Source organism: Charadrius vociferus, unplaced genomic scaffold, assembly GCF_000708025.1.
Source record: "Charadrius vociferus isolate BGI_N301 unplaced genomic scaffold, ASM70802v2 scaffold1116, whole genome shotgun sequence".
NCBI lineage: Eukaryota > Metazoa > Chordata > Aves > Charadriiformes > Charadriidae > Charadrius > Charadrius vociferus.
In genome coordinates this window covers 210,397-238,034 of record NW_009648801.1, presented here as the reverse complement: position 1 = coordinate 238,034, position 27,638 = coordinate 210,397, and the positions used below count along the sequence as shown (strand labels likewise).

Genomic DNA, 27,638 nt, shown 5'->3' with positions numbered 1-27,638 from the left:
AGCAGGAATCTGGGGGGATGGAGGGTGGGAGTTTGTGTTTTGGCAGCAGCCTTCACTTAGTTTGATTTATTCCATCTTACAGGTTTGTTTTCTGTTTGCTTATGCACGATGATGGACTATCAACTGTGTTTGTGTTTGGGAAACTCTTAACCCAGTAAGTAGCCTGGGATCGAACCCAAAGGATATGTAGTTTCCCTTCTTCGCCTGGCACGAAGATAACCTCTTGGGAAGACTGGTGTGGAGCACTCCGCTGTGGTGCTGTAGCCTGGCCCTGAGAGCTGCTAACGGTGGGAATCTCTCGCTCTTCTGGGTCAGGGGTAGAAATCCATTTCAGTTCAATAGTTACTGAAGTGGCAGTTGCTGTGCGGTGAGGTGTGTGAACTGAGCGGTAGCACAGGGCACCTGCTGCTTTACCACGGTCTTTAAAAACAAAACAAAACCCCCAGCTTCTCCCCGAACTGAACCCCCTGCTGTAAGTAATGAGCACTGTCATCTAAGTTATAGATATAGATCTTCTCCTACCTAGAACAAGGATCATTTTGGATGAAGATGGTTGTGTATTGATTGGATAGAGTTGGGAAGCTTGTGCTCTATCTGCCACCATCCACAAATGTTTTTATGTCTAAACAGAGAGAGGACTTTGATGAACAGCTCTGAACAGTGCAGCTAGTCACATAATTTAAAAGAAAAAGGTCTTACAGCAGTAGGAAACACTGAAATCTTCGACCTGGTCAATCTCTTTCTCGTCCCGCGAGTTGTCTCCCTTCAGCTGCGCTCTAGGGGCTGTAGGATGAATGCTCTTTGGTGGTTCCTGGCAGGGCGATCCGCACCTCCCATGAACACTCTGTTTAATCTCTTCCGATGCCACAGCTATTGTGTCGACTTTAATCAGACGATGACGATGTGGTAATTTAGTATTTTGCTGTGGAGCGCACTGGGCTTTAACTTCTGTTGCATGCTTAACTAGCTTAGGTGGAGCATTAGGATAACTCCATTGGTTTATGTAATTTCTTATACTGAACATGTGTAGGATTTGATTTTTAATAATATTGGTGCGAGGGACCCTTTGCAAGACAATTAGTTTTTTTTTGTGATGGTTGAGCATAGGGAGTAAATGCATAATTGTACATTTGTGAATTTGTACGTTTGCAAATTTGTGAATTTACTTCTGCCGGTTAGGTGGGGGAAAAAAATAGTTTTTATAAATCTAAAATTTTAGTGGCTTAATATACAGAAATGGCCAGGAGTCCTATTCCCTTAAATAGCTCCCTGAGAGTGCTTCATTTTAATTACATTTGCAATATGAGTAATAAGTGATAGAAGCGCAGTGTAATGTGTGGGAAAGGAGCTGACAACCTTATCACGTGCAAAGATAATTTTAGAGTGGGGAGAGACTTCACCGTTAGCAAATGGAATGGCAGAAAATAACTATAGCTGTGTTTCTCCATTCAAAAAAATGCAACGAGAGAATACATATTTATATATAAATGTGCTTCATTTTTTGTCTTGGAGACTAGGGCAGTCTTGGAGACCAGTGTTGCTGTGGTGCTGAGCATATGGTGTTTGGAGAGGAGTTAGGCAGTTATTGCTACTTAACCTCAACATATATGTTGTAGTGGCTAATTCCCCTCCTGCCCCCCCAGCACATTTGTAGACATTCGGAAGGCTTGTGAACAGCAGACAATGAAAAAAATGTACATCTTGAAAGATACACGTAAGTGCCGGACTATTATTGCAAATTGCATACTTTAATTAAAACCACGTATCACTACATGAGGTTATTCCCCTAACATCTGCAGGGTGGCACATGTCAATACAGTACTGGGTAGCAGCCCAGGGCAGTGGTGAATCGCCTGACGGTAGCAGGCGGCTTCGCATGAAGCTCTTGTGGAGAAAACTGGGAAACATCTGTTCTGCTGACAACTACCACTTCTTTATTTCGGCATTGTGTGTGTTTCAAGAGCTGAGAGACTGAAGGTTATGGGAGTGTTTTCGAAACGCTTTGTTAATGCTTCTCTGGTTCTTACCTTGCTTCTCTCTGCCTTTGTGTAGACAGAGGAATTCAAGGCTTCCTTGGAGTTTCGTTTCTGTTTGTCTCCATGGGTTATGTAGGTTTTCTGGGAAGTTTTGGGGTTTTGATTGTGTTTTTCTCTCTGAGCTGTTGTTTTAATTGGCTCGCTGCTGTGCTGATCCTCTACCCTTGAACGTTTCCAAAGGTGACTGTTAGCATAGTATGGCTGTGGATAACTGAGGGAGATTATTGATTGTTCTCTGTCTCTCGTAGCTTTAACTGGCATTTCCAAGTAAATTTGATAAATCCAAGATGTTTGTCTTGCACTTCTGTTCTTCTGTAAAGAGGGTACTTTAGATAAATTATCTAATTTAGCACTTAGCAAGACCAGATTTGTGTGAATGGCATTCTTTAATACAAACCCGCGATGTGGGGTACAAAAGGTGACAGATGGGCTCAGGGCCCAGAGTTCCATTTTATCTTTTTGTCTCAGTGGTTCTGCCAGTGCCACTCTCACCGGTATTTTTACTTCTGTATTTGTATTTATTTACTTATTGTGGCAGGGTGATGTACAGCTGAGTAGCTTTTGCTGGGCCGGGGCTGGGAGCGGCAGCGTGCGGTGCGCTGTACCCCACAGGGCAGAGAGGAGCGGCGCCGTGGAGGTGTGCGAAGTGGGCTGTGGGAAGAGCCGTGATCTGAGCCACGCCGTCCCTCGCTGCGGCTGCCATCTGTGTCCCTCGCCTTGACTCCCCTCCAGTCTGACAAAGCCTCGAGAAGGGGCACAGTCTACAGCATGGTTTGCCCTGAGAAGCTGGGTTGTCTTCCCTCGGCGACTCCTCCTGTCTCTCCCATTCTTCCGTGGCACATCCGCAGTAGGAAATGTAAAGCCCTTGAAGCGATCAGGTGGCTGAGCCTCATTAGACATGGGGACACTGTTCTGTGCTGTGTGGCTCTCGGATACAGCCAGACATCTTCAGCTTTCTGTGCCTGACACTTCAGCTGAAATAAGGGACTTGATCTTGTCCTTATAATTTTCTCCTGCTTGCTCCTGTAAGCTCAGGAAGCTTCCTATTTTAAAAAAGTATTTCAATTTAGTGCAGTTGGCTGTAGCTTCACTCACGCAGCACAGTGTGATTCCTGACCAAATGTGCGTTGTGTAGTGTGCATTATTGACTTGTTAAAGATCTAAGCGTGTCGTCTAGGAACAATTTGAAATAATAGTTTATAAGGAAGATCTGAAGATGAAGTAAGTCAGTACATGGGAAGATGGACACCTTTTTCAAGGTAGTGCGAGACAGGAGTGGGAATGTGGTGGAATGATGAGAAGCAGCCTGTGCAGAATGCAAAGCAGAGAGTTGTGCTGAGGTGAAAAGGAAAGTGTTGTCACTGATCAAATGAGCAATAACATCTAGAAAACGTCTGTTGTTGATTCTTTTTGCATATTGTATAAAGACAGCAAAGATCATAGAAGCAAAACATTTACTTCCTATTATTTTTAAGAAATGATTGGCAGGACCAAGAAATCACCATTTCGGTTATATGCAACTAAGCCGTGGTTTAAAGGCAGTGTTTTGATGCTTTGCTGTGGCAGAGTGAATCAGTTGACTTGACGTTGTAGTTTCGAATCTTCCGAGCAGTCCTGTCGTGCACCGTCACCGTTGCTCGCTGGGGGCACCTGCAGAAGCGGAGGGCGCCGGGCCACAGCGTGTCCATCGGTGTTGGTCCCTCTCAGACGGAGGAGATGCACGCTGTTCTCAGAGCGAGTCAATAGAAGGTGCATATGTATATCTTGGGTATTGATTGACAGTAGTAATTCATCTACAAGTGTAAGCAGTGCTTATAAAGTAAATGGTGAAGCCAGCAGTTAAAAGTCTGTTTTAGGAGGAGCTGTGTTAGCGTTACTGACTGCTCTTGAACTTTGTGTAGTGGCTGCATTCACTGAGTAAACGAACATGTTGGACATAATAAACCTCTGAAGAAAATTCATAGTATTAGCGCAGAATACAGAGGTTAGAAAAGGAAAACACTAAGGAGGAGTTGATCTAGGAATCTTAGTGTATGCTGTCACAGCTCTCACAGCAAGAACTGACCTTTTGGGCTACAGATGGCTGAAGACTACCTGCAGAGGTGTTGAATTATTAATGTTAACTTGAAGTATTTCTTTGCATTCTACTATTTTTATCACTGTGGAGATGCACGCTGAGATTTTTTTCCATAACAATTTATTTCTGTTAAACTTTGTATAAAAAAGATTCCTTGGAACTGAAAGCTCTTCCTTTTTAGATGTTTTACCTTGCAAACGTTACAGGTGAGCTGCAGAGGACCGGCACATCTCTTCTTTTGGTATTTGGCCTGATAAAGCGAAGATCCATTAAAAAAAGAGAGAGTAACGCTTGATTTTCAATCCTCTCACGCAGTGTGGTGCGAAATGGGTGCAGAAGGGTACCAAATTAGAGCTTGATGGTGTGAGTGCTCCAGGGGTAGTGCGTCCGACTCCGCGGCTGCAGCAGGGAGCTCTGTCCCTTCTGCCGCTTCGCAGGGTAGAGGAGTCGCGTACGTGTGGGACCCGTTCTGCCTGAGTCCGTCCCTTCAGAAACCATTTGTTGGTTTTCCCTGCAGTTGTGTGATCAAGGGGACCGAGAAGGTCAAGGCTTTGTCTGCCTCGTCAAAATTTTCAGCCTTTTCACCAGCTGATTTGCAAACTGGTGTTCCTCGGTGGTGTGTTTGTGCCCAAGCGCGGGAAACGGTGCCTGTGCTGTTAGAGGGCACCCAGACAAAGTGTTACCTCTGAGCTGGGAGCCTGAAATGGGAAGTTGCCAGAGTTCAGGATGCCCATCTCCTCCGTGGCTGATCTGCCGCGAGTCCCGTCACCCCCAGAAGAGCGCCACTCCAGGGAAGCACGCAGCTTGCTGCCAGCGGCCGCCTTGCTGGGGGAAAGCCTGCCGCGTGTGGGTGCGACGTGTAACAGCTTGGGAAAGAGAAAACATGATTTTTCTGGGTGTTGCAGAGTGATCTGCAACTGAAACTCCAAAGGGAGACCAGTGTTTCATGTTGCTAAATATTGCTGTTGCTGCTCAGAGTTTGGAGAACTCCTTGTTGAAGTGTTTAATGGCACGTCTCCAGAACAGTTAACATTTTGGAGTTATCCGTGGAACACCTAGCTGGTTTTGCCTTTTGGTCGAGAGGCTTGTACTAAATCTATGTAAATGTATATAAAGAAAAATGTCCAAGAAAAGTCTTTAGGAAGGGGATTTCCTGAACAAGCAGGCAGAATTGAGCCTGCCGGCCAGTGAAGATTCCCAGCTGAGACTGATATGAGGATTTCTCAGTCTGGAAATCTCTTCCAGTATCTGTATTTAATGCTGATAAATTCACCCTCAGCTCTGTAAAATAATGTAGCAGCATATATTTTATGTTTAATGCTGACTTAATCTTGTGTTTGTATTAACTCACAGACGCAATTTTAACTTACTGGCATAAAACCAGGCAGGTTTATAACGGCCGAGGGTTCATCTGTGTAATGTTTAGACACAAAGTTTCCAGCTTGAAAATTGCAGTGTGGGAATAAAATATTTATGGGTTTTAAAATGTCCATTCCGAAATGCCAGCTGAAGGTCTTACCACAAAATGCAAAATTTCTTATAAATTGATTGACTGATTTGTTCTTGGTATTACTTAAACTAGAAGATAAAACAGTTACATGAATCTTTTCTTAGTTGCTAACCTTGTTCTTCCTCGACCTATAACAAATCTTTAGAAACTGATGAAATGGGGAGTCTCACTTTGTCTGGACTGGAATTACTTTCAGTTATGCTACAATGGGAGAAGTTGGACTCTCCGTGATGATAAAACTTCAAGTTTTCAATCAAAACCATTCTTATGAAGATAATGTAATGTTTTTTTTTTCTAGCTGAAAATAACTGCAGAAATTGTACTAATTTTGATTTGAGGTATCCATGTGTGATGTTCCTCTCTTTTGCAAATCTGTTTTGTCTCGAAATAAGAGGTGAATTAAAAATATTTTATAAGTCCTCTGATCTTTAGTAAAATATGTAAATTTTAATGTCAAATGCTTTAAAAAGCATCTTGTCTTTTGAAGAGACGCAGAACGATCTCTGTTCACTGACTCCCGTTTCTGATGGGTTTGGGGTTTGAATTCAGTGCCATTACTTCTCAGGAGGAGCTTTTTGACCAAGTGGATTTTGCAATTTAAGTATTGCAGGTTCTGACCCAGAGTTACTAAAACATTTTAAATTGAATACAATACAAAGTTGTAAATTGTATCCAAATTTTTTTTTTTTTTTTTTACACACAAATGACACTGTAGAGAGAAGAGCCCACACCACAGTAAGAGCTTCTGTGGTTTTGAGATTGAGCCTTTGCTGGGAAAGCATTTTGGATATAGGTTTTTCCAGAAGCTTGCCAAATATTCTTATGCTCTACTTTTTAATTCTAACAAAAATCCATTGAAATGTATTCTGGTGGATACATTCCTGAAACGTAGAAAAGAAAATTTCCACTGTCTTAATGACAGATGAGAATGTCCTAGTACTTCTTGTGTTAAGAAGCTTTAAATATGCTGTGGAGTTTCTGGTAATGTGTTCCAAAACATTTTAGAAATGTGAAAAGCATTATTCACTTTCTTGGGCTCAGGTTTTCTTGTGATGTGTTGTGATACAGGATCATAGATGGCTGTTGAGCAGGAGTCAGAGGGGAGTGTGAGAGCGCTGTAATTCGTACTGGAGACGCGCTCTTTATTAGCAGAACAAATAGCCCTGAAATATAATAGTTTACATCCTTTGTGGGGAGGCAGGCAGAGGGGAAATCACCCCATTTGTCTTTGGGACCAGTTAGCCTGTTACTTTTCATTACCAGTTTGCTGTCTGTTTTCAAGGAGAAAAGCTTATTTAAAACACCGAACTTGGGAATAGAAAATAAATATCAGCCTGTTCAGCATAAGTCACAGATCAGACGTTACTAGTAAAATATTGAAAAATAAGTCAGTATTAGACCACAAATGGGAAACTATAAATAAATGAGACAGAAAAGATTGTTTGGCAGGATACTTTCTCTTGAAATAATGATTTGTATGGTTTCACTTCGAATAAGTCATTTTGTCCTGTAGTTTTCTTTGTTTCCTTCTGGGTCTTTAGTGCCTGTTCGCCAGCGCGTGATTACTTCTGGGATGTGCGTGCTCCAGAGCAGCCTGCAGCACCGCGTCCCCTCTGCGGCTCTGCCAGCTGGCGGGGGATGTAGTGTACTGAAAAGGTGTCCTTGTGTGCGGGTTAAGGCTCAGGCAATGCAGGTAGTTCTGTAACCCTCAGATGTTTTGTGTTTGTGTGTGGGGGGGTTTGTTTTGTATTGGATTTTGTTTGTTTTCTTTTTTTTTTCCTTCCACCAGACAGTACTGCTGAGCACTAACATTCTCAACAAATGTGCATAGTTGGTACATAGCACTTCTGTGCTGCTTCAAGTGGCAAAGGGTTACCTACTTAAGATCTTTTGTTAATGTGATTCATGTCTTATCTTTGCCTGGTACACAGGTGGGTCGTGCCAAAAGTCTCAACAGGGACCGTGTGTCTCACTTTTAAGCATATTTGATGGGTTTTGGGAAAGGGAAGGCAGGAAAAGATGACACTAAGTAATAATCTTGAAAGGTGTTGCTTTCTAAATGAAATTCTTTCCTTATCTTTTGTTGTCTTCTCAAAAGGAATAGAAAGGTTTCAAATCACATGTTGTAACAAGTATTTATTGCAATAGCAAATTAATGTGATGTTTTCCTTGGTGCAATAGTCAGTGCTGAACGGGAAGTAGGTGAGCAGGAAGAAAGCTGGGTGCTCTTGCTGAGGAAGAATAAAGCCCTGAAGTATTGGGTGCCAGACATCTGCTTGACTGGCTAGAAAGCATCTAAAAAACCTGTCCCTTAGGTTTGAAGACTAAAGGGAACTATTTTCGTCCATTGCCACTTACGTACAGCAGCCTGCATCACGTATGAGCTCCTCTGTTCGCAGAGCCCGCTGATGGGCGTCCTGGTAAGCGAAGGTGCAGGGAGCTTCCAGGTCGGCTCCGATCACTTTTAAAAATCAGACCATTTTTATGATATACAGGTTTTTTACTGGATGAATTGAAAAATGAAACATTTTGGAACTGTTCTTCCTTTTACTAGTGTTGGGTGTTATTTTGTCACCTTGAAAACCATAGAATCGTTTCGGTTGGAAAAGACCCTTCGGGTTGAGTCCAGCTGTGACCCCAGCCCTGCCGAGTCCACCACTGAGCCCCGTCCCTCAGCGCCGTGTCTGCGCCGCTTCTAAATCCCTCCCGGGATGGTGACTCCACCATTTCCCTTGGGAGCCTGTTCCAATGCTTGATAACCCTTGAAGAAATTTTTCCTAATATCCAATCTAAACCTCCCCTGGCGCAACTTAAGGCCCTTTCCTCAATGTATCTATCTCCCGAAAATCGCTCCTACTGTAGTGGTCAGCAGTTCTCCAGCTGGAGAAGAAATCTTGTGTTCTTTTGTGGGGGGTCACAAATTCTCTGTGTGTGGCTTGGATCAGGGGGTAAACCAGTTGGTACATGGATGTTGAAGTAACTCTGTTCACAAGAAGTGCACCCAGTTAAAAAACGTGCTGTGTGCCTCTTACATGGGTAAATATGTTGGGTTTTTGTTGCAGCTGTTGTAGGATGGTTCTTACCGGAGCCCTTATTGTAGTGACCCACCAGTGAGACCTTTGTGCTGGGTTCTGTAAAACCGGGGTGAAAGTTGCCATGTGAAATTATTTTCCAAACAAAACAAAAAAATGAGAGGGAAGGGTAAGATGTGCGTCAGCCACGTGAAAAGGGTCGGCAGCGTGTTGGTGGCAGAGTTTGGTTTTGAGGGTGACACTTTGGTGGTGATAAAATAAGTGAAGGGAAACAAGGGGGAAAGAGAGATGAGGGCGAAAGATAAGGGAAGCTGATAGAGGGGGCGGAGGGTGGAAAAGCCTTCCCAGGGAGAGGATGGAGGGCGGAATCAGGCTGGCCGGCGGCGCAGGCGCTGCTCTCCATCGCGGCCCCCGGGCCGGGTTGTGGCCGTCCCAGTCCGGGTGGTGTTGCCTCGGGGCTGCAGCACTGCATCTTGCAGCTGACCCTCATTTTGCCAGTAACTACACTTTTGCTATGTATCGTTCTTCGTGTTGATAAAGTACTCTTAGTGCGTGCGTACTCAGTGCTAAACTTCAGCTGCGGACCTTCTCAGCTGGTGGGTGTGCACTCCGTGGGAACCCAGTGCAGCGCCAGTGAGGGGATCCCCAGTCAGACTCTTGTTTTCATCTGTATTCTGGAAAGTGCTGCTTCCTCCTGGTTAGCTCATGGGGATGAGTAAGTCCTACGTGATTGCAGGGTCTTCTTAGCAAAAACATAGTTTGGGATGAAGCCGTTAACCAGATTTCTTGCTAATTTTTACTCTGGGTTTTCCATCGCAGACGCAGGAGTGCATGGATGCTGCAGCATTTCTGTCCTGATGGAGAGCCTGTCCCCCCTTCCTGGGGTGAATAGTGTCTCTCTGCTCCAGTTTCTAGTTTCTTTATAAATTATATATTTGTGTGGCTCTAGCTTTTTCTGCAAGTGTGGGGTTTGGATTTTTTTTTTTTTTTGCTTTTTGCCTGCTGTTCTGAACTGTAATGAGCACCCTGGGGAAGGGGACATGCGGGTGGCCGTGCTTCAGACAAGCAGGGGAGTGCTGAACACTGGATGGAAGTACCGTAAGCCATCTTACGTCTTTTGTTTTCCTTCTCTGGTTTAGGTGTTGGGGTGAGGGAGTTCAGAAAATACCATAAAGACATGAAATAATAACTTTCAAGCAATATTTTTAACTGGCCATAGTTAAACCCATTAGTCTTTGGTTTAATGCAGCTTTTCGGTCACAGGCAAGGTATCACTAAGTTTGGATTTTGTAAGTTCATGGTGCCACTGGTGGCTACAGAAGTGTGTCTGAATGTCAGTTCTCTGGGGCTGATACTGAAGCAGCAGCTATAGGCAGGACCAGGAAGGGGAGCCCAGTGATGATGTCCTAAAATAAGAATATCCAGGATAACTAACATGAGAAGAAAACAAAACAAAACAAAAAGTAGGCTAAATGTTTTGTTATGGTTTGGTTGGTCACTTGGGAGTTTTTCCCTTGTAATGCTTTTAGTTTTAATATTAGAGAGGACATACTGTATTCTACTATTGATCAGGGACCCTGAATAGCATATTCTCATGTTTTAATAATGTATTTCAGTTGGACAGTGACTAATTTAAGTAGAGTTGCAGAAGTCCAGTGATATCCATTTCCATGCTCTATAAAAGGAGAATGGGCTGTAATAATAAAAATAGTAATGTAAAATCTAAGTACTGTTCTGTTAAAAAAAAAAATAAAAAATTAATCAGTCATGCTTTGCTTAAAATAGTCTGCATTAAAGAGCTGATTGTTGAAACCCTTCAAAAGTTATAGTTGTGGTAAATTTCAACGCAAATGAAAATTGATTTTGTTTCTACACTAAGTAAGCGTTTTATTGTCTGTCTTTGCAGATGAAGACTGTTAGTGTTGCCTTAGTTTTGTGCCTAAATGTCGGTGTGGACCCTCCTGATGTGGTGAAAACAACTCCCTGTGCCCGCCTGGAGTGTTGGATCGGTAAGTCTTGAGAGCTTCCCAGCTCCAGCTAGCTCTGTCAGTCTTACAGAGTTACAGTGTCTGGAGTAATCCTGAAGTTGTATGTTTCCTGGGCTTAAAACTAGGGCGAACAAAAGGAAATCTGACGTAGACATGAGTGAAATGAGATGTCAGTTAATTAAGTGTCCAGCAGTAACTGCTGCCATAGGTCATCTCTCCTGCTTTATTCTAAAATGAGATAGCGTGGAGGAAAAAAAGCTGTTAATTAGCTACTTAGCTTTCTCTTAATTGTTGTAGATTTATAAATATCTAAGGAAATCTCTGAGCAGTAACATCTTTAGAGTACTGTGACCTGCAAAGGTTTAAAATTACCCTGCATCACACGACAGAGAAATAAGTTTTTGTAAAATGCATGGATTTCACTGCATGTGGAGGTGACTGCTCCGGGGCTATTTTAATTGGGATCAGGAATTCAGAAGACCTGGCGTTATTCCCAAGGATGTCTTGCCAGCACTTCCACCGCATGGGCTTGCTACTTTGGTGCAGTGTTGGACTAAATTCCAAGTTTTTTGTTAAGAAATGAAAAGTTCCCTTGGTTTTGGAGATCAAGTCTGATTATCAAGATGAGACAAATCTGAAGTAATATTAGAAGGAAATACCGTGTGTAAGAAAGCTTTCTAAGAGATTGGTTTTTTATCTAGGAATTGAAAATGTTCCATCTTCAGCAAGTAACGTGCAGAGCCCCGTAATCCTCAACTCCGGGGTTTATGACAGGCTGCAGAACCAAATTAATCACCGTACAAACTGAATTTCTTTAGAAACTTTCAGAACATCTCGTTTCTAACCTTGCCTTACTTGCTTTGTGAATCATAACATCTCTTTTTTTTTTTTTTTTTTTTTTAAACCTAAAAATGCTGATGACTTTAAAGCAGGTAATAAGCCATGAGCATGTACTAATACATCTATTCAGGGGAGAGAACAGCTCTCATTTCTCATTGATACATGAGCAGAGAGCAAAGAGAATGAGGATTATTGCAGAGTCATTAAAATAAAGTTATTAGTGATTATCATCAACAAAGAGCATTTTGAATGCAGTTTTTAAATTAAATTTTTAGTGTGTATATCTACACAAGTACTCATTTCCATTTCTTGAAATTTCTGAAGAAGGTGATTGCAAAAATACCCCCTGTTTTTTTTTTCTTCTATACAACAGTTTCAAGAGAAGCTAATGGTGTGTATTGTAGAAACATAATGTCTTTGCCAGATGTGCAAGAAAGCGTGGAAATCATTTTGGTGCCGTTGCTGCTATTTACAACCGAGCTGAGATCATCAGGTTGTGAACTCTGGTCACAAACGGCCATCACAGTTGTGGACAAAAGCCGGTTGCAGTTCTCACTGTGCCTTCCAGATGCACCCTTAGAAAATCGGAAGTGTTTTGTTTTCCACCAGAATTAAGCCTTAGCTGATACCTGTGCTGCAGTGTCTGCCTGGCACCAGTTAAGGCGTGGAGAGCTTCACGCCGTGATTGTGTCCGCTGGCGCTCGCTACCCTTGTGCGTACGCTCAGCGAGGGAGGCTGAAAGCTCACGTAACGACTGTGGTGGCGTGAGCTATATTTAGGAACGGAATTTGTTTCCATTGTTTGGCTCTTGGAATGGCACCAGTGCACTTTATTTTTGTATAAAGGGTATTGTTAATAATGCTAATTACTCTGAATGCACATAGAATTGGAAATAATTTCTGCCTGTTGTCAAGCTCAGTGATTCAGTGGTGGTCAAAAGTATTCATTTGTGTTGTATTTCCTAGATCCTCTGTCAATGGGTCCTCAAAAAGCTCTGGAAACCATTGGTGCGAATTTGCAGAAGCAGTACGAGAACTGGCAGCCACGGGTAAGTGTCCCTCGCGCTTCCCCTCTGCAGCCCCGGGCACGGCGCTCCTTGTCGGGAGCGTTCGGCGTAGACTGAAAGCTGGGAGAGGTGTCAGTGATGTGGCGTGGTGGTCTTGCAGCATCTATAGCTTCCGTCAGCGCGAGCACGTGCCTGCACGCTGCCTCCTTCCCTCGCTCACGCTGCAGCCCGTGCCCCGCTGGGCCAGCGCTGCCTTTGGTCGTGTCTGGGGTGTTTGTTTAAAGTACTAAGTCCTACAGGGATTTTTTTTTAAATTTAGTTTCCTCTGAGTTCATTGTATTTTTGAGATGTTCTGAAGTTTTGCATTCTGAGTTTACAGTTTCTGCTGTTGTAAAGATGTGTTTGGCCTCAGCTCGTTCCAAACCGTGTCCCAGCACTTGCCTGTACTGGTGTGGTGCTTCGGAATAAATGACTGTTGTGCAGTTAGTAGCTGAGGAAGGCCTTTGGTTTTGTTGTAAAACATAATTTCAGAGCTTTGGTAACTGCTGATTCTAACTAAGATATAATACGTGTATTTGTTTTTGAAAGCGAATGTTTTGGATAGCAGTAACCCAAAGCAGGAGTGAAAGAAACACACGAAGTACTGACTGTTTATGTCCTGTTCTGTAACGTCTCACTTTCACATTGGGGATGTGTTTTGCTTCTGGGCATTTTGATGTCCATAGTTTCATGTGTCTCAGTAAATAAACTACAGAAAGGTCTAAAGAATGAAATTTCAGTCTGCAGCTTTTTCCAAATAGGTACAAACCCCAAACTATAGTATCATCTTCACTGCTGATGTTCCCCAGTATGTTCATGTCCTTATCTGTATGCTCCAGGCAGTTTGGGTCAAAACATTCCTCTTCAAAGTACCTGGACTATTGACTACTATATCATAAATTTATCATTACAAGCATGTAATGTATAACCTAAACAGAAATAGTAACTTCACTGAATGAACCGACCTGTAGTTTTGCTTTAATATTTGAATTCCTTACGATGCGGTGTGCATGCTAACCCGCTCTTCGTTTTTTAAGGAGATATTGTTTCTTCTCTTCTTTTTAGATTGTCTTCAGTAATAATAATTATGTGCAGTTTTGCCAGCACCAAGACTATATTTTCTAACATCGCTCACTACATTATTTAATGTATAAATAATCTGTTGATGTACAGTTTAAGAGTATGGTCTGCAATTGGAAACGTTACCGGTGTTTTCTGTGCTTTGTATAGGATGACAGGTTGAGGAGGCCTTTGTGTTAGCAGTGCTCTCAGGTATTCTTAATCAGTCTTTCTATTTAAACTGTGAGGGGTTTTCATTTACTTGTTTCTTTATAATTTCTTTATAATTTATAAAATCAATAAAGATAGATTGCCACTGCCGATGTTGTGTTCGGAACGTAGAAGCTCTGAACGTGGCCGTTCGCACAGGGAGACCGAGAATTGCGGGGTTTGGGTTTTTGTTCGCCCAAATCTTCCATTCCTTCATGAAGGACTACTAATACCTTCAGATAAAAGACAAGTGGCTTTGAGATTACCTTTGCAGTAGTAAATATAAACTTTTATTTTGCCAGACACTGCTGAGAATATTTTTCCCCCAGAAAAGGGTTGGGGGGTGTGTTGTGGAAGGCGGCAGGTGAGGTAGTGTGCTGTATGCATTCAGGCCCTGCTCGTTCCAACTCAGACTTGGTGGAAATAATAATATATTCAGAGCAATTTGAATGTAAATACAACTCCCGTTCTTTACCTCTTGCCTTTGCTTAGTACTTGCCTGCCCCCTTATTCAGGGTTGACTGACTGAAACTGAGTTCATCATTCAGTAGAAGCTGATTGTAGTACCTGAAGGAGACTTACTGTTTTTAGTGAGAACGCTTTTTTTTCTGAAGTGTTTGTAAGTATATTTATAGAAGAAGGACTTCTCTTGAAACATATATGGTGTATATTTAAGACAAGAGAATTGACTTTTGTGTTTTTACTCTTGGTACATTGACATTTTTTTAAAATCTCTCTAGCAGCCCAAGAATTTGGCAGAAAATTCAAATAGCATCTGAAACCAAATAGGAGAGTAAAACATCTTGATGCGAAGGTGAAAACAGCCCCTTTTCTCCGCTCTTTAATAACAGAGTCCGCATTACTGAGGAATGAGGGACAGGCGTCTAGAAGCAGCAGGTACTGTGTGTGGGCCGACCTCACGCTGCCTTGTAGGGTTTGCACAAAAGATGAGGCAGTTACTGGGCTGGGGTGTTTGTGTGCAAGGGGCCTGGTTCTTACCAGTAAATCACAGCCCTTTGAAACATTGCAAAGCTAAACACGTACCGTTTTATTGCACTCGACAGGGCTCTTGAGTTTTCTGCAGTAATAAAGAGAAGTTGATGTGCCATCTGCAATAAAACAATAGGAACATTATTGAATTTCCTAGACCTTTCATATAAATACTGATACATCTAGTTTTGTCTCTTTCTCGGTATTTTGGAATGGTTGAAGAATTGATGGAAGGAAGACAATTTGAGGAAAACCAGGCAGTCTGAAAAAAAAAAAAAAAAGACCAAATCATTAAAATCTTCTGCAATAGCCAATATTCCTGGGCTGTCAGTGTGGGTCCTTACACCAGGAAACGCCTGTGGGCAGTGTCTTGGTGTGAATGCACAAACGGGGCTGACTGCTGGGAAATGGGTCACGGCAGTCCTTGTCTGCTTATGGTTGTAGGATGTTGTTCGAGTAGGTGTCTGGTTTTGTTAAATACAAATAGCTCAGATGAAAAAGCTTTTAAAAGGGGCAAGTGTGAAAATTCTTTGTTGCTGGAAGCTCCCGGGCTGCATAGCTGATGAGTATTTCCTTCCAGGTCTTATTGAGCTCCTTTCTAAATAATTTATCAGTTTGCCACTGCTTGAAGTATTTGTTCTGATTAAATTTAGGACTTTGCTTTATTGTTGTGTAGCTACATAAATTTGTGTGCTGCGGAGTAAAAAACACTTCAGCCATTGTTTCATCTGCAAAATACTGCAGTTAAACGATATTCAGTCATTTCATTGCAATTCTCAAATGAAAATTTTACTGGGGGAAGAGAGTAGGCGATGACAAAGCTGTAAGCTTTATCTGTCTTTATAAAGAATTTTCTGAACAAGTAAGCGTTCTTGCAACTCAGTGCAAAGCTACATCAGGTGCTAGTGAAAAAGTGGAAAAAAATAAGGCCGCTCTTCTCTAGTATTGCCTTGGGTCATGGGTTTTGAGTGCCACTGGGCACGGAAGGGGCTAAACGTGAGGGTAATCTGGAAAGCAGGCTCAATTACAGGGGATAAAAGGGGCTGCTTAAGCAGCTGAGAAGGAAAGGAGGAAAAGGTAGTGAAAGTTAAGAGCACAGGACCCCATAATGGCCAGCCCGATTGGAGGGGGTCCTTCCCTGCCGCCGCTCCTCTGGCCTTTGGGAGCACCTGCGGCCGGAGGGGCTGCGCGGGACCGGGGCTCGCTGCTCGCCGGCCGGGTGGAGAGCTTGGCAGGCAGTGCCGGGAGAGCACCGTGGAAAAGGAGAGCCTTCAGCTGAGACAGCACATTGTGTCACCTTAATTGCCCCAAATAAAATACTTCCCATTTCTATTGGGGATTCCTGACATGCGCTGTATTTAAAGTATTTAGATAAGAAATTGATCACATTGAGATGGTATTTCTCTGCCTCCGATCTTCATCTGTTACCCGCTGCAGAACACTGCCAGCGCGGGCGCAGTGTTGCGGTGACCAGCGAGAGCACTAGTTTGCGTGTGCTGGCAGTAAGTAGCAAGTATTTTCCCTGTTGTTTGGATGCAAATTTAGTTTTCTTGGCGGCATTGCCTGTTACGCCATTCAAAAGGCAGGAATTTTCCTTAGCTTAAAAGTCAACAGACTTTGTTTGAAAATAGGAATAACAGACTGCAAGCTCTGAGTGCTGCTGCCGTGAGATGGTTTATGGAGATGCAGTAGGTAGTGAGGCTTTTATGAGCAGAAGTTACTGTTACTTAAGTCCCAGTGTACATCCATTTATCAGCAGAGCCTGGGACTTGGGTTCTTTGCTGTAACATTCTGCAGAGCTGGAGCGGAGGGGTTAGTGGAGAGGATGAAGGTGTTGTTCGGCTTCCTACTGCTCCTCTGCACAGCACGCTGTTCCTTTTCTTGTGGCCAGGTTTGAGAGAGCGTGTTTTTCTGCATCCTCTTGGCTGGAGCTCTCTGAACTGAGCTACAGTACTTTTGTATAAAAAGCACCAGTTACCCGTTGTAAAATGATCATTGTGTGCGGTATTGTACAGAATGCTACGAGGTGAGGTCGATCTGTGATTGCTGGCTTCGCTCTTAGGAGGGTGCCAGAATTTTTCTTTTTTTTCCGCCTCTTCTCTCATAATGGACATCTCGTTACTTGGCTCCTAGCCTTCCCTAGGCAATAAAGGTTCCTTCCTTTCCATTCCTGTGTATATGCCTTTGAGAATGGGGCTGTGTAGCCAAAGGCAGACTGTAGGTTGAATGATGCACAGTTTACATAATTCAAGATCTGGTATGAAGTAGTCCGGAGCATACGCTTATTAAATTTGCATGAAATTATAGATTTTTTTTTCGTTTTGTTGGCTATGGCTTTTGACCAGTTTCTTTCTTTAACTCTAAACTGACCAGAAAATGCCCAGGACTTTTTCTTACTTCCTCTCATCTCCCTCAATAATTTTGATGCTTCTGTTGTGATTTCTGCTAGTCCAAATGAGTCCCGATGGCACTCCTACACCAGGTGCTTTTTGCAATACTTACTGTTCTTTATTCTCTGACAGAAGCTTCCCCAGTCCTGCCACTGGAAGGTCAAAAACTGCTCTTCGTACTTCTTCCTAAGTAGTGGTGGGGTTGAGAAGGCTGTCCGAGACACGTAGATTCCTCCATCGCTCCTGAAGTGCGTTCTTAACACTGGAGGAGGGGGACGTTGTCTCAGGGAAAATTAATGTTTTAAGTTTTTTAAAAATCTTCCTTTTCCTGAGAGTTTGTGCCATGCAGAGGTCTTTGCACAGCCAGCTGTGAGACCATGTAGAAACAGATGTTGGGACTCCTTTTTTTTTGTTGTTGTTTTGGTTTGGTGTTTTGTTTGTTTGTTTGTTTGTTTAATTATACCCCTGCAGCACGCGGGAGCCCTGGTCATGGAGGAGGGTTTGGTTGAGGTGGTCGCTGGACCGATGAGATGGAGACCACTGCTGCACAGCTCGCAGGCTGAAAAAAGGCTGATGCAAACAAATGGGAGACTACAAAGAGACAGTAAAATACGAGCAGTGAATGGGATACGGTCTTAGCGTAACAGAAGCCTGACTCAAAACGTGCTGGTAGATGTTACAGTGTGGTACAATATAGAAATAAGGATCAAGTGGGAGTTTTGAAAGTGCAGTCACGTGGTGGAAGGCAATATACTGCGGGGAATAGGTTTGGAACAGACCAGAGTATAGGGTTGCCGGTAAATTTGGTTTGCATGTGAGGCTACTGAATGAAATAAGATTTGGAAGGTGCAAAGAAGAGGAGCAATGGTAGGGCTGGAGGAGAGAATATGCAGAGAGTAATTACAAACAGCACGTCTTGGAGCTGAGGCAGTATGTAATCGGCATGTTCACAAGATCCGGCCAAGAACCTGGACAGCCATGCTGCCAGGCAAAGCTGGGAGCTGGAGCGGAGCTGTTTTCCTTGTAAGCTGGACTGTTACAGAAAAGAAAGCTTTAGTTGTGGTACACAAGAGTTGAGGACCGCGGATGGGTTAGAAGAAAAGGAAAGTTGCGTTCTCAGCTATATTTAAGGTAGACTTTGGTCTGACATCTTATTTTGATGTGTACGGAGGTTTCAGGGAGGGGGAAGGAGCTCCAGAGACCTTTGTAGTGGTTTGAATATTTGTTGTCCATTGAAGCCAGTTGCAGTGTCGCAGTGTCCACGCGTCTGTGTCTTTAAACAAGCTGCCTCTCCACCGAGGGGAGCGGGCGTTGGGCCCTGCTCTGCCAGAGATTTGGAAATGAGCCGGTGAAGGCACCGAGGTGGAAGCGCTCTGAGCTGCTCTGAGACCCTGCCACACTGTTCCAGTGGGGTCTTGCTTTTGGAGAGAGACCTTTACTTCAAGTTGAAGGTCAGTTCTTCTATGGAAATGGGGATTTTTTACATCCTCTGGTAAGTAACTTAATGGAGTGTGAGAGGTGTGTGCCTCCCTTTAAGATTTAACCACAGCAAGGTCTGTAATTTGTCATCTGTTTCCCCCACTTCCCCCGTCCTTCGGGCCAGTAGCTCTCGAGCTTCTGTACCTCCACTCGCCGTTACCAACACCAGCGAAGCCAAAGAGCTTTAAACATTACATCCCACAGATTTATTTTTTTTTCCCTTTACACCCACTTGCCTAAATAAAACAAAGTCAATTACAGTATTGATTTTTCTAATTCAAGTGCTACGTTGTCGTCTCCCTTTTTCTTCTCTCCACTTCCTCCTGTTTGCTCAGGCAGTCATCTGCACGGCTCCACTGTCTGATGGAGTTGGCTGTGAGCCTTTCATTAGAGCTCCGCCTGAACGGACATCACTGGAGTGAAGGACTGTGGACTGTGAAGAGGGATGAAAATCCCAGATAGGGAAAGGACTAGAGAGATCTAGAAGGCAAGATTAAATAAACTCCTGGAAAGCCTTTGGGAGGGGTGGCTGGAGGGCAAACTGATATTTGACAACACCTGCACCGTCAGCGTCCCTTGTCACTGAGGAGGGGGTGGACACTGTCACACAGCGGTTTTTCTTCTGTTCCTTATGCAGTTCTCTTCTTGATGCTCTGCGACTTACATTAGTGTCACTTATTAAGAGGCAGGCAGGAACATACCTGAACTCGTCCGTCTGGCAGATATAGGCATGTTTTAGGTCTTTCCAGCCCACTTAATTTATGTGGTGGTGCCCACTTCTTCACTCAGTTAAAGAGGTGACATAATTAAGAAGGAGTGACTGCAGGAATCTTTTATTGAAGTGGGCCCATGGGAACTGAGAAACTTGGTCCTAATCCCAAGGAGCCGTGCCTGTTCCTTTTGCGTGTGGCATTAACAGAAATGTTAGTTAGTTAAACTGTGGTTATATGTTACCTTTTCCCCCGAGTTCCTGATGCCAGGCTGGCTCTCAGCAGTACCTGTGTCCCATTGTGCTTTACTATGCAGATTTTTAAATAAAGGTTTTTCCTTTTTTTTTTTTTTTTTTTCCCCTAATCCAATATGATATGGTGCGTGTCGCCTCTTGCAGCTTGCATCCACCCGTGAGTGATGGTCTCTGAGGAGTCATCTCATACAATACGGATAGATTATACTTTTTGTGGCAAGCCTTCAAGGAAACAGTGACGCTCTTTTCAAACGGGGCTGTGAGGCCGCTTCTTTCTCTCTTCTGGTCTGCTTCCCAACAGTTTTCTCTTAATTTCAAAGGAAATGCAGCCAAGATACTTGAAACAGATAATTTAAAGCCTCTACCTTTTTGTGCGTGTTTTCTGTTGTTGATGCTGTTGTTTCCCTCATTAGCTGTCTCTGGGCTTTGATACGGTGTCTGAGGTTTCATTCCTTGCATTGCTTCCCTCTGCCTAATTAATTGGTAAGTTGCTGCTGCACATCAAAGGTTGAGCATTTCCTAAAGAGTAACTAGTTAAGCATGAAAACTAATTGAACACATGACCTAATTATTGGTGTCTCTGTGAGCCATACTTTTCCTTTATTTCTGTAGGGTTTTTCTTCTAAAACAACAGCAAATACTAATTGCTCCTGCAGAAGAAATACTGTAGAATTCCAAAGGGGAAAATGTAAAATGGAAAAACTTGTACTTGGTCTCCCTACTCTGCAGATGTGGGAACATGTAACAAAAAATGAATAAAAATTAAAAAAAAAAAAAGAGGGAAAAAAGACTTTGTGACCTTGTTTAACAAAACCAGGTTTTCCTAAGAGGACGACGTTTGTTGTTTTTATTTCCCAACAGCCTCTTGAATTTGGCAGCTATCTCGGGCTCTGCAAAATTTTGCTGTATCAGTCTTTTGCTGTCTTGTTAAAGATCGACTGTCTTCAGCATAAGCCATCATTTTTATCCAGAAAAAAAAAAGTCTGTCATAGAAGAGGGGTCAACAAGTACAGTTGCCAAAGCCAGTTATTCACTTCTCATTCCATCTGAAAAATCACGACCATTCTGAGTTTGACTGTTAGCCACGTGCTGTTTCTGCAAAATACCCCTCTCGAAGAACTGGCAGTTTAGCCAGAAAAGCACAAAATGTAAATGCGGTACATTATGAAAGCCACTTGTGAATATAGAGAAAATTGGGGCAAATGAGGCAGTATCTGACTTGTAGTTTTCCTTTTGGTAGTTCCCTGAGAGGGATGTGCAGCCCAGCCATCCGCTCATCCGCAGCATAGCTTGGCAGGGGAGGACGCAGGACCAGAGTCCCAGTTCAAACCATCAACAAAGATGCACGGCGTTGAAGCTACGCTCTTTTGTGCTAAAAAATCTGAACTGGGCCACCTGCTCTGCTGTCGGGGCACTGGGCGGCGGGAGGAAGTCATGATGGACAACTGTGGAGATCTCAGTGTCTGAAACCACGGCAGAGGTTCCCTGGAGTTTTGCAGCTGATGGAGCGGGGTGTCTGCGGGCACTGCGGGGGTGACTGCCTTCGCGTGGCAGCGGCCCCACCATCCCTCCATGAAAAATCTCCTATAGCAGTGACATTACAGGATTTGGGAGTAAGCCGTACAAGCGGAAAGTTCCCTACCGCAGTTCTGGGGCTCAGTCTAGGCAGAACGCATGTTTTAATTCTTTTGATAGCGAGGAAGAAGAATCTGATAAATCTATAACACACTAATAAAAATAAAGTGGAAACTGTGAAATTGCAACAGTAATGTACTGGATACTGATTTCTCTGAGATTCTTGTGGAAAAACGAGGCACAAAAAGGAAAAAAAGTAGTTACAGGCACGAACTGATGTGAAGAAGCATATTCAGAAGCCGTAAAGCCAAGGAAGTGGCATTAAGCTGTTTTGTGAACTGAACTGTTCATGCATTGCAGATCAGCAGCGATCTGGCATTCTGGAACTAAGTCAACAAACTCGCAAAATCAGTTTAGTGGGAAAATCCTCTGGGTCGTGCCATCTTGCTGAAAGCTTCAAACGCTGCAGGCAGGAGTGACCTTGAATGAAGGAGATGGGGCAGAGGGGGAGCTATCACCGAGGTCTAGAAAGATGAATTTGAACCACAATGCAAAGGACATTTAACTTGTAAGGAAACAACATTTCTTCCCATTTTATTAGAAAAGTGATGCAGTAATGTGACTGCTTCGGTTAGCGTAGCTCTCTGAAAAGCGGCAGTCTTCAGGATCGCCGGGCTCCTCGGGCAGCTGCGGGAGGATGGGGTGCCGCCTGCCTCAGCTGTGCTCTCTGGGAAGCAGACCCGCATTGCTGCAGGACATCCCACCGCTATTTCTGCACGTTTTAAACACCTCCCCTTGAAAATGCGAAATGTAAAAATCTCCCGGCTGCACGTTGGGTAAGGTCTGCTTGGCAGGGAAGCAGCTGAGGGCGTTGGGCCATCAAGAACCAGATTCTTATTGCCCCTTCTGCCGTCCCCTCCCTCACCCACCGCTTCACTCGCGGATGCAGCGGGCCGCCCTTGCCCAGGTGGAGCGTCCTGCGGCTGCCTCTGAAATGCTTCATCCCCCCACGTCTGAACTCCTATTGATTTTGAAATCCTCTATTTGAATGCAGTCGCTCAGTGACCGCGCTTTCTCTTGCTTTCCTTTCCATAATCTGACAATAAGAGCCGTTCACGTGTTCTGTAGTTCCTCTCTGTTTTGTTTTGTATTTTGTCATCCAGATGAGGCCAGAGGCGGCAGACAAGCAAGACTGGTGTATTCTGGCGTATTTTCATATGACCATTGTACTCTTAACATCAGTTTGTCCTGAGATGTGAAGAAAGACCTGATATTAGAAAGGCCTCTTGAAAGAGATAAGCAGCTCTGCCTGCTCCAATCTGATTAGCGTTTTTCTGTAATTACCACCCAGCCTCTGTGTGACCTATTTAAAAATACCGTGTCTTTGTGTTCGTGAGAGTAGTGAATCACTCGCGATTAGAGACCGGGAGAAGCCTTCTGCAGATCCACTTGCATTGACCCTGCTGCTCTTTAGCTAGTGAATACCGCCAGGTATCCCCCGGACAAACGGGACTTGCAGATGGTATTGTGGTAGACACCTGCAGCTTCCTTCTGAACAGGCATCAGAGTTTCGTGCAAACCTCAGAGCATTAACAAAGAAAACTATTTACGTTTTTAATTATATTCCTGCTCATCTCTAAGGCAGAACGAGAAAAGCCTGAAATACCTTGGGTTTAACTCCTTTTGTCTGGATCTTAACAAAACGTAAACCTCTGAATGATTGTTTTTCCTTTCCCTGACTCATTAAGCTGTTTGTTAATCTGAGTATCACTTCATTAAACAATCATAGGAAAACCCAACATTATAAAGAATTATTGAGTATTGAGAAGATGAACTTTTGTCCTAGCCCGAGTACAGGATGGTAGTACCTCCTGTTGAGGATGATGCGCTTTGACCAGAATATGAAGACAACCAGTTTGAGGGTTCGCTTACGTACCAGATGGTCCTGCAGCCTAAACTGGGCCCCACGTAATGTCTAAGTTTATGTTTAAGAAACAAGAAGATGCAGAGCCTGAAACTTTAAAGAGACCTTAAAATAGAGGTAATAAAGAAGGAATAGTACTAAAATGACACTGTTGCTTAGGAGTTACGTTATTTGACTAAGTAGGTTTTAAAGATGTGTCCTGGGGTGTACTGGAAATCCTGTTAGAGCATTTTGTGATGTGACCCATCAAACTGTCAGGAGTCTGAGGACAGAGATCTGGCATATAAGCAGCAGGTTGAAATTCTCTTACAATTCCCTTTGTTTAAAAATAAACAATTATTTACACCGCAGTCTCAGAATGTGTATTGGTTTTGGACAGACAGGGAGAGATTCTGAGGGTACAGAGTACACTGGTGGGTGTCATTTCTATAAGTCTTGGAGGAAACTCGTAGCGTGAAGCAGCGCGTAATTGCTGAGAAGCCCCCTGCCCCCGAGTCCATCTATTGTAGCGGATATCCAAGGTTAGTACTCTTGATTTTTGTCTTCCCTGTCAACATCAGTTCTCACGAACAAACCGCTCAAAGGTATTTTTTTGGAAGTATTATTGAATACTGAATCCGCACAATGAGGATTAGGTACTTTAGAATTCATTTCACATTGGACTTAAAAGCAAGGTCAGAGACTCTGCAGAGGAAAGGTAAAGTCACTACACTGCTGACTACAGTCAAGCGAATAAACGTTCCACCCTTACAGCTTAGCTCTAGTAATGCATTTTGTCCTGGACATCTTGCAAATTAAGCTGTTTAAGACTTGGGCTGCTTGTGAATATATTAGCAAGTAGGAGTTTGTGATGGATTTTTACAATGCAACCAAATATCTCCGGAAGACTTGGCTGAGACTTGCAAGAGTCTTCCTTGTGGCTTAGTTTAGCATTTAAACTTAAGAATCCGTAAGTTATAGTACGTCTTCACTGTAATTAATATTTTTCAAGTTAGCAATAACTAATAATATTATCGGAAACATTTTCATGGCCTGTATTAACCAGGTTAAGCTGTTGCTTGTAACATCCATTTGGGATTTCCGGCGTACTCCCTTGTACTTAAATATGCAGGTTTTGATTATCTTTGATTAATCCTCATGAATTTACATCAGGGTAATTTCATGTGCCCACAAACTAAAATTAAAACATCTAAAAGGTGGTTTGTTTTTTTTAAAGAAAAAAAGCCTGGCATCTGTGGATATGGTTCAGAATAATTTGTATTTGCCTGCAGGTCTCTAACAGAAGAGTTATTGTGGCCGTATCAGCTGGGGCTTACAGGCGATCGAGTTTACGATTGATTTATAGTAGGTATAAATTGAAAGCACTTCTTGCATTGCTGAAGTGATCTCTGACGTTATCACATAACATGCCTTCGCGGCTGTTTACTTCGCCGCTCCCCGTGTTTTGCAGTGGGATGATGAGGTGCAGCAGCCCCCGGTCTGGCGCTCCTGTTCGCACGCGTAAGGAGACGAGCAGCGAAGCTGCATCAGTGCAAGCGCTGTGAAATTCCGGAAGCTGTGGGTGAGCCCGCAGGCGTCCTGCCAGCTCCCCTGCGAGGCAGAGTTTGTCGGGCACTTTGGGACGAGCGCGCCGTACCGCCATCCCTGCCAGGCTCTGCAGCAGAGCGGGGGGGACTGCGGGGTGCAGTGCTGCCTGGCAAGGGCTGCTCTTACTGAGATTTTGCTGCCCTTTTCTTTGGGGTGGACGTGGAAAAGAGCTGCCCGAGTCAGAGTACATTGCTTTTGCAGAAACTGTCAGATACCCTTTGGTGAAAAGGATCCAGATTTACTACAAGACATATTTTTTATCGATGTGGTAAGGGTTATTTTAAAGAAACGCTTGTAATGGGGTACTGCAGAGCATGTTGCTACATGAATTCCAAAGATTGAATAATTTTTGACTGATTTCCCGAGGAAGCCCGGCTTTTAACACCGTGCAGTGTGCGGTTGCATCTTGCACCCACCGTACACAACCTTAACACATCACAGGACATTTATAAAAGGGTTGAGAATTCAGAGTTTAAATTTGTCTTAAACATTTTGTGGCAATGACCGGATGGAGGTAGGGGACAGACTGCATGTTGTTACTGTCCCGCTCAGCTATGGAACAGGCTGCAGTCTGAGCCCATCTCTCAGCAGACGTTATCAGCTACGTATGGGGAGGGAAAAGAAAACACCACTAACACCCAGACCTTCAGAAAGAGATTGCATCCGATCGGGTGACAGAAAATCCAAAAACGAGCAGTAAAGTTGGGGAAAATTTGGCTTCGTTCTGCTGCTCATGAAAGAATTCTTTTCTGTGTGGGTTGGTCATTGATTGTGAAATTGTGCAAAAAGAAAAGTATTCTTGTACAGTTCTAAATCTGTCTGTTCTTTGATGTGTTTCCAAAGCCAGTGTCAGTTCAGGATCCTAAATCTTTCTTAGATGCAAGAAAAAAGATGTGTTTTAGTAGGTATTAAAATTAAGTCACGGTAAATCACAGGATCGAGATATTAATAACAGTCTTGAATGAAGCACAGAACAAAGTGGTTTTGTTATGAATGAAGTATGTAGTTTTTCCACTAAAACAGCTTCAGCATCTGGAGGTTTGGACGTGCACCAACTTAGCGTCATGTGTACAAAAAGAACAAAAAAGTGTGGGGATAACAACAGCATGAAAAGTCCATAGTAATGAAGTTAATTGAAAGGAAATTAGTGGGAATAAAGGAATGAGTGGTGAAAGGTATTAGGAACACGAACCGTTGGTGTGTTTTGGAAGGATTTGTGGAAGAAGTGGCTTAGAGAGAGTCACTTGAGATGTAGACCTGTGGAGGTCTTTGCAGAAGCTCGGTTTCCGAGGAGAGGTTTATCCCGTAGATTAGTTCTAGCGCAAAGACTAGTGAGTGAGCAGAGATGAATAATGATTAGCAAGTAAAAGCTCTCTGGGTGAGTAACTGGACTGGACCAACTGGGCTGCACTGGAAAGCAGGAGCAGAGGAGCTGTGTTGGTTCTCATCCGGGGCCCCGACTGGTACCCTGCCACCTGCGGATGCGCAAAAACGTTTCATGCCTCAGCGTGTATCGTCTGTGCTGAGTGGCTTTCTGAGCTGGAGGGGGAGTCTTGGTCTTTTACTGCCCTGTGTATATTGTTCTTCCAGGAGTTATGAATGCCAAAAAGTTTAAGATGGTTGAAAGAAGCGATTGAACGGTGTCCTGTGGCAAGGACGCGCTTGGCTCTATGACGCTTAGTTACGCTGTGTCTCTGTTCTTCTGCTCTAAAGGTGTCAGTGGATATTTTCGTTTTAGTTTACCTAGTTCTAGTGCTGGAAGAGGTAATATCTAGCCAAGGGAAAATGAATAAAACAAAATTGGTTCTCATTTTACTGCCACTGCTATATACAGCCTCTGTGTCGTTCCCCCTGGCAGATGAATCCCAGGCCATTTCATCACTCCTCGTGTGACAGCCATTGCGCAGTTTAAAAAAACCCCAGACCATCTTCAAGGTAGAGGTGTTTGCTGGATTCTACGGCAGCACAGTGGTTTGGGGGCTTCTTTCTTGCTTTCCTAACGATTTCTGACTCTGTACTTGCTTTTATGCCTGCTAGTGGGCTGATGTTTATACAGAACAGCTCCTTACACTCCCAACATCTCGCTTTGGAGTGCCAGTCCGTAGGTCAAGGCTAACCGTTCTCCGTGTAAAATCAGAACGGTGTTTCTTCTTGCACAGCTTTTAAATGTGTCTGTGTCAGATACCCTCTTCCGTGCTGCTGCTCGAACACTCCCTCCCGCAGGGTCTGCCCGCACCAATTCTGAACAGCCCTCTGTCATTGACACACTGTCGTATTTCTGCTCATTCCCTTTTCAGTAGTATTTATTAATATATTGGCTGATTCAGGCTACAAAACTGATCCCCTTGGAACTTCACAGAGACGTCCCTCCATGGGCAAAATTAATGATTTGTCCCCCACCCGCCTGTTTTATAAGCAAGTCTTTGTATATGGACTTTCCTCCAAATCTCATGTTAAGATCTTGCTAAATATCTTCTGGGAATCCAAATGGGTTTATATCAAAAAGATGCTTCCTCTCATCTCCGTGCTCTTTGATTCTTTAAAAAACTCTAGAAGATAAGAGTTTGATTTAAAAAAAAGGTATGGTTTCTTATTGTAGATGCTAAATGGACTCTTCCCCGAGGTGTTTATTCATGTTTCTGTTTGTTCATTATTATTCCTACCCGTGTGCTCAGCACAGACGTCAGACTGCTCTGGGTTTCCTCTGGATTCGTTTCAAAAAATTATGTCACGCTTACCGCTTCCGCGTTCCCGATAGGCGGGCAGTTTTAAACGGAGGTTACCCTCTGTAGTTACAGTTCAGTAATTTAATACTGGAGTTAATTTAGTTTACACTTCTGTTCCGTAACTCCCGGGGCTGGGGAGGGGGTGTGGACGGGCTGGTGGTCCTGTTGCTGGTAGCCAGCTGCGGCTGACGGTGGCCACGGCAGCT

At 43.6% G+C, this 27,638-nt stretch overlaps 1 protein-coding gene across 2 annotated transcripts in view; it reads left to right on the top strand.

Annotated features, from left to right (window-relative positions):
- The window catches only part of RPTOR (regulatory associated protein of MTOR, complex 1), a 152,536-nt gene that overhangs the window by 4,571 nt on the left and 120,327 nt on the right, over positions 1 to 27,638 (top strand). For both annotated transcript variants that reach the window (XM_009886827.1, XM_009886826.1), the window contains exons 2-3: positions 10,562 to 10,664; positions 12,449 to 12,531. In XM_009886827.1, the coding sequence (XP_009885129.1) occupies positions 10,562 to 10,664; positions 12,449 to 12,531 (186 nt within the window). The remainder of the gene's footprint in view (positions 1 to 10,561; positions 10,665 to 12,448; positions 12,532 to 27,638) is intronic.